Below are 7,115 nucleotides of genomic sequence, written 5' to 3' on the forward strand. Positions count from 1 at the left end.
AGAATCCAATACAGAGTTGAAATAATGCTGAAACAGAACTGCTGTTTCTAGGGCTGACATAGGAGCACATGTTTAAAGCAACAGATAGTACATAAGGCAATATAAGGGTGAAGTCTATGGTCCCTAAATCATTAATGGAGCATCTGAGACCCCTCCCGACAATACAAAAGCCTTTTTGAATTATTCGGTTTGCATCATTACTGGAAAGCTAGCAGAATGAGGGCTTTCCTGACCTCAGGCAAGTTGTTCCACAGGGTAGGAGCCACCGCAGAGAAAGCCAGTGTACAGGCTGCTGTTGATTTCACCCATGTGCAGGGTGGCACCTGTAGGAGACTCTGATCAGAAGAGCAAAGCTGCCGTGGAGAAACATAGGGAGGGAGGCGGTCCCGGCCATAGGTATGCCGGGCCATGGCCGTGAAGCGCTTCGTATGTGATAACCAATACCGTGAACAGAGCACCGTAGGATAGGTAGCCAATGGAGTGACTGTAGTGTAGCACTTTGCACGTGCGCTAGGATGTTAGTCTTAGTCACATAGGTTTTAATGTTTAATTGATGATGATTGCCCCAAATTCTTCAGTTTCATATCCCCAATGGTGGAGTGAATTTAGAAGGAAGGTCTGTCTGAAAATGTATTGAAGAAATTATTGGAACTCAAGTGCTTAGAGCATCGGACTAATGAGATTGTGAGAGACCTGGGTTCAAATCCTACTGAAGCTTGCTGGGCAACGGTGGGGCACAGTCTCACCTACCTCAGAGGGCTGTTTTGAGGATGAAACCAGGGGAAGGAGAGCTCTGTGCATACCATCCTGAGTTGTTCCTTAGAGCAGGGGTTCCTAAATTGTGCGTCCGGACACTCTCACTGGTGGGTCACTAAAACAGGAATAATAGGAGAATCAGGCTGAAGTAGAAAAGAAGGTCCTATGCTCTACAGCAAATCTGGGTGATGTGTGAAATGGCTGTGGAATAAAGCCTGTTGCCTAATAATGCTGTGTGTTACGTGCCGTCAAGTCATCTCCGAGCTACGGCAACCCTATGAATGAAAGATCTCCAAAACGTCCTATCATTAACAGACTTGCTCAGATCCTGCAAACTGGAGGACGTGGCTTCTTTTATTGAGTCAAGCCATCTCGTTTCGAGTCTTCCTCTTTTTCTACTGCCTTCCACTTTTCCCAGCATTATTGACTTTTCCAGAGGATTTTGCCTAATAATGCTATATATTTATAAAGACTCAGGATGAAAAAATACAGCTCGTTGGCAATGTCAGATACTTGCATGATTCCCTAAACCCTGCCCCCTCTAGAATCCACCCTCAAATCTCCAGGAATTTCCCAATCTGGAGTTGGCAACCCTATTCCTGACTGCTCTTCTTCTCTTTCTGCCCAGTTACATGGTTCGGGTGCGGGCTGTGGTGATGAGCCGAGACGACTCAAGCGGGGGTTGGGTGCCCATGGGTGGCGGCGGCCTGAGTCACGTGATGATCTGTAAGGTCCGTCGCCCGGAAGAGGGGCGTCACCGGCAGTACCTGATCAGTGGGGAGCGCCTTCGGGACCAGACGGTGAGATGAGTGAGGTGGGAAGGTTGATGGTGGGAAATGTTGCGGGCCCCATATCGAGAGCCACAGCTGGCAAAACCCAGCTTGGCTCTGTTTTCAGAATGGTTTCCTGGCAAGCGATGGTGCCCATGAGAAAGGCAGAGACAGCAATTCTATGGGGTCAAAAAAGGGCAAAGGGTGCAAAGGGAAGAGATTCATCAGGGGGATCGATCCAGAAATACAAAATGTATAGCCATAATGAATACAACATCTCAAAAGTTGATAAAACGTATTAATAAAACATAATATTGAAACACAGGACAATTTCACACGGCGTGTACAGAGTGCAGTTCATAAAGATACTTAATATAGGGGTAGCTAAACTAACTTTAATGTACAGTGCATGTTTCCTCATCACAAAAAATATTTTTTAAAAAATAGTGAATGAATAAACATAGCAAAACTTTTACTGACGGTCCAAATTCTTTTTAGTATCATTCCTGGGTACGCACTTTAGCAGAGTGGGCTGCCTCGCCTGGCCAAGCCAAAATATCCCACAAGATGGGAATTGGTAGCCGATATTAATGTATCAGTGGAAAACTAGGGTGAGGGGGTTTCAGTCCCCCCTCGACAACAAGAGACCAGCAGGAGAGCCTGCCCACACCCTGACCTCAACCAGATGCCTGGCAAGTCTCGTTGGGCCCTAACTTCAACAGACCAGAAGTTCCACCAGGTTGGAGCCAGGACCGAAAAGGCCTTGGCCCTAGTCAAGGCCAGCTGAGCATCCTTGGGTCCAGGGGCCACCAGCAGCTGTTTTTCGGCCAAATGAAGCGCCCTCCAGGGAACACATGATGAGGTGCAATGCCTGGATTTCTCTTCAGGCTACAGTTCCCCTGGTGGAAATGGCAGCTTCAGAGGGTGGACTCTGTGAAATTACATCCTTCCAGAGCTCCCTGCCCTCTCCAAACTCCACCCTCCCTCGTCACCATCCCCGAATCTCCAGGAATTCACCAAGGTGGAGTTGGCAACCCTACCCCCATTTCCCTGTCACCAGGTGTAACAGCGGTAGGCAGCCTGTCCCAAAGTTTTGGGCCACAACAGACAGCCAACCTTTCCTTTGCCCTTCTCCCCTGTCTCCCGCAGACCATCTTGGAGTGCACACTGAAGAGGGACCTTGTCTACAACAAGGTGAACCCCATTTTCCACCACTGGAAAGTGGGAGACAGCAAGTTCGGCCTCACTTTCCAGAGCCCTGCGGATGCTGTGGCCTTCGAGAAAGGAGTGCAAGCTGCCCTGGAGGAGATCACAGAAGGTGAGGGGAGGGGAGAGGGGTTGCGAAGGTGCAAAGGGACATGCAAGTCGGGGGGGGGACTTTTCTTAAAGCAAGCCCACTGCGCAAGAAGAAGGGGAAGGAATTGAGCAGAAGGACAAAACGTTTCGGCGGTGAGCCAAGACGTCTCCCCCCCTCCACCGCCCAGTTTAAATCCCTCCTCAGCCATGGACTTAACAGGGTGCCTTAAGAAAGGAACTCTTTGGTTATTTCAGCCTCTTCCCCCATCTTAGTAATAGTAGCTTACCTTACAAGGTGGTTGTAAGAATTACTAAGCCATGATGAGACATCAGATATCTATGATTGCGTCTCATATCTCTTTATGTGGCTGGAAATAAAAGCTGTGAGGGAGGGGGGAGTGAAATTATTCGTGGCCACAGTGTGGAGGAGACGGGGGATTTCGCTCTCCCCGTTCTGCCATTTTCCTTCTGTAGATCCCCAACCCCAGATTCTGTATACCCAGATAAGAAAAATACCCTTTATATTGAGTACTAGTTCTGTTACTGTGATTAATTTTCTGGGAGCCATTCTGGGGAAGGATCTTTTGGGCCGAGATTGTGGCCAAGAAATGCCTTAAAAAAAACTATAGGAAGTTTCAGGTGGGTGGCCATGTTGGTCTGTAGTGGAAGAGCAAGATTCAGGTCCGATAGCATCTCAAAGACCAACTAGATTCCCCAGGTGTGAGCTTTTGAGAATCAAAGCTTCCTTCATCGGGCGAAGCTCTGACAAAGAGAGCTTTCACTCTTGACAGCTCATATCCTGGAAATCTCGTTGGTCTTTAAAGTGCTATTGGACCTGTGTGTGTGTGTTATGGGCCATCAAGTTGTCTCCAACCTATGGCGCCCCTATGAATGAAAGACTTCCAAAACATCCTCTCATTAACAGACTTGCTCAGGTACTGTAAACTGGAGGATGTGGCTTCCTTTATTGAGTCCAGCCACCTCGTTTTAGGTCTTCCTCTTTTCCTACTGCCTTCCACTTTTCCTAGCATTATTGACTTTTCCAGAAAAGCTTATCTTCTCATGATGTGACCAAAGTACAATAGCCTCAGTTTTGTCATTTTAGCTTCTAGGGAGAATTCAGGCGTGATTTGATCTAGTGCCCACTTGTCTTTTTGGCTGTCCTCCTCTCCTCCAGCACCACATTTCAAATGAATCAATTTTCTCCCTGTAAGCTTTCTAGAAATTTAACAAGATTGGGGATTCAATCAAAGACCACCAACACCTTATATATTTGTTCTCTGAAATTATTATATTAACATCTATATTTTGATTCATAAAGAGAATGTTAATGCTTTTAAAATGTGTTGCTGTTGTTGTTGTTAATGATAATAATAATATTACCACCACCAATACTACTATGCCAGTACCCCAGGCTTCTTGGAAACATGCCCAGGATACATCCCAGAATCTTTTACAGTGTTTCAGAGCTTCTGAGATCTAGCGCCCTGTGCAGATTTCACTAAAGATCCAGCACAGCACAGCAGGTACAGCATTGGCTACAGACTCTACAGCTGTGAAACTCACTGAGCTCCCCTCTCTTGGCCAGGCCTACGTTGCAGGGTCGTTGTGAGGATAATATAGAGGGAGTGAGAACCACCTACACCACACCACCCTGTACTCCTTCAAGGAACTGCATGGTATACATGTGGCAGAGAGGTTGTTTTTCAGTGTGATTTCTATCGTTGTGGTGACTGTATTCCTTCCACTGTTCTCTTAGGTTCCCTTTCACCTTCCTCTTCCTCCTCCTCGCAGGATGAAGCCAATGGAACAGACGAAGCTCTTGCTGTAAGTGCAGGGGGGGGGATTTTCTGTCGCTTCACAGCCTCCTTCTCAGCATGCATAGCGAGTGCCCTTCCCTTTGCTTGGAATGAAATTCTGCAGAAAGGCAGAGAAATCATAGCCTAAAAAAAAAAAAGGCACTTCCATGCATCCTAGTTGCCACAGTGGGGTTGAAAGGGTATCGCCAGTGCATGTGGAAATTTCCTGAGCTGAGCGTCGTGGGGAGGGGCTGCTGTGCCTGCTTCCTGGCAGCTGAAAGGTCGCGGTGCCTCGAATTCCACTCCAATCAAGTCCACCTTTGCATGACCAAATAGATCAAAGTTTGCCCTGGTCTGCGTAAAGTGTTGTGTGAATGGCCGCAAATTGAATTTTCGGTTTCAGAATCTGACTGGAGCCACAACTTTGGTGCACGTTTACTGCAGCCTTCATTCTGCTACCTCTGTGCCAAGAGAGGGCCCTGGGTTGCAAGGGTAAGGCGGGCACCCTCTTGGTACCACCATCTCTGCAATGCAGTCTTCTCTCTCTCTCTTGTTCTCTAGGTGCACACAGACAGCGAGTCTTCATCAAACAGTCGGAAGGAAATGCTTCCAAAGCCCGTCACAATTGTGACCAGCGAGTCTTCATCCAGCTGCTACCTCCGTTCGCCGGTCTCAGAAGAGTTCTCGTTTGGCACCGCGCAGGGGGCGATGTCAGCAGGACAGGTACGTACGTGGCTGAGGTTTGGCAATCCTCTCCCTGCCCTCCTCCCCGACTACATCAAAGAATCTTCTGCAAAACTGGCAGCTTTGTTCTAGGCTTGCAATGTAGACAGTCACCTAGGGTGAGTAAAAAGTTTCTCCAGGGGAGCCACTGTTCTCTGTTTATGGTTGAAAGAGAAGGTGGTTAGCTTTGTGCTCAGGCTCTGTATAGCACGGCTTTTGCTGGGGCTTTTTCATGCAAGTAAGTAGTTATCAACAGTGCAGCATTGTGAGAAGCATTAAGGGTAGCTACTTAATAACGGCTTTTTTTCAGCAGGAACGCGGGGGAACAGAGTTCCGGAACCTCTTGAAAATGGTCACATGGCTGGTGGCCCCGCCCCCTGATCTCCAGACAGAGGGGAGTTGAGATTGCCCTATGCACCACCGAGCGGCGCGGAAGGCAATCTAAATTCCCCTCTGTCTGGAGATCAGGGGGCGGGGCCACCAACCATGTGACCATTTTCTTCGAGGGCAACCCACTGAGTTCTGCCACCTCTTTTCCCAGAAAAAAAGCCCTGCTTAATAATAATAATAACATTCAATTTATATACCACCCTTCAGGACAATTTAATGCCCACTCAGAGTGGTTTACAAACTATCTTATCATTATCCCCACAACAAAACACCCTGTGAGGTGGGCGGGGCTGAGAGAGCTCTGAGAGAGCCGTGACTAGCCTAGGGTCACCCAGCTGGCTTCCAAGCGGAGGAGTGGGGAATCAAACCCGGCTCTCCAGATTAGAGTCCCGCGCTCTTAACCACTACACCAAACTGGCTTGGGATCAGGAAGCAGCAGATAGTGGCAGGATCACTGGTAGAAATTCCTAACCTCCTTGGAGAGTTACTGTTTCCAGGGATCCTCCGGGAAACGGAAGGAGAGGGACTATCAAGCCAATCTCTTTGTAGTAGTAATAAACCCAGAGCCGCTTAATGACAAAGGCTCAAGTCTGTGGCTTTCAAGACCCAAGTTCAAGGCTTCTTTGTCTGTACAAAAAAACAAGTCTAATTTCTGCTTCCCCACATTTTACAGGGCCAGCCGCAGCTCCTGCAGCAGCTAACCCTTCCGGAAGAAGAGGATCTGGATAGCATCAACCCCTGCAAAGATCTCTGGGTAACCAAAGGGTACGAGGATTACCGGCGGGCTGTGGTTCAGAAGCGCCAGCCCGACCCCGACAAGATCGACATGTGTGTGCACTTTGAGAAGGCCGGGGGAAGCGGGGGCAAGTCCCCACGGGAGAAAGAGTATTGCTTCCCACCCGGGGCTGAAGGGCGGCTCAAGGACCCCAAAGCCTCTCCCTCCTGTCGCATCCACGGTGCCCCATCACCCCCCAAACACAAGTCCCTAAAGGACCCGCAGCAGCAACAGGGGGCTGCAGGGGGAGAGGAAGACACGGTGCCCTCTCGCTGCGTCTACTGCCGGGACGTCTTTAACAATGAGGAAAACGGGCGTGGGCAGTGCCAGGACGCTCCCGACCCTATCGGCCGTTGTGTCTACCAGTTCACTTGTATGTGGTGTGCTGAGAGCATGCTCTACCACTGCATGTCGGACTCCGAGGGAGAGTATTCGGACCCTTGCTCTTGCGACACTGGCCACCCTCACTTCTGCATCCGCTGGATGGCCTTGGTCACCCTTTCCCTCGTGGTCCCTTGCATGTGCTGCTACTTACCCCTCCACGCCTGTCACTGGTGCGGTGAGCATTGCGGCTGTTGTGGTGGGAAGCACAAGGCGGTGCGGTGA

General features: G+C 49.3%; 1 protein-coding gene across 1 annotated transcript; it reads left to right on the forward strand.

Annotated features, from left to right (window-relative positions):
* Positions 1 to 1,388: 1,388 nt before the first annotated feature.
* SPRED3 (sprouty related EVH1 domain containing 3) lies at positions 1,389 to 7,115 on the forward strand. Its single transcript, XM_054999031.1, has 5 exons — positions 1,389 to 1,556; positions 2,676 to 2,844; positions 4,582 to 4,649; positions 5,183 to 5,344; positions 6,408 to 7,115. The coding sequence occupies exons 1-5, from the start codon at positions 1,389 to 1,391 to the stop codon at positions 7,113 to 7,115; spliced, it is 1,275 nt and encodes a 424-aa protein (XP_054855006.1).

The sequence above is a fragment of the Eublepharis macularius genome, chromosome 15 (genome assembly GCF_028583425.1).
Source record: "Eublepharis macularius isolate TG4126 chromosome 15, MPM_Emac_v1.0, whole genome shotgun sequence".
Taxonomy (NCBI): Eukaryota; Metazoa; Chordata; class Lepidosauria; order Squamata; family Eublepharidae; genus Eublepharis; species Eublepharis macularius.

Excerpts from the sequence above, each read along its gene's own strand:
- SPRED3 (XM_054999031.1), top strand. The coding sequence starts at position 1,389 with ATGGTTCGGGTGCGGGCTGTGGTGATGAGCCGAGACGACTCAAGCGGG. Across the intron at positions 2,845-4,581 it reads CCTGGAGGAGATCACAGAAG|GTTCCCTTTCACCTTCCTCT; the intron begins GTGAGGGGAGGG and ends CTGTTCTCTTAG. Across the intron at positions 5,345-6,407 it reads GGGCGATGTCAGCAGGACAG|GGCCAGCCGCAGCTCCTGCA; the intron begins GTACGTACGTGG and ends CACATTTTACAG.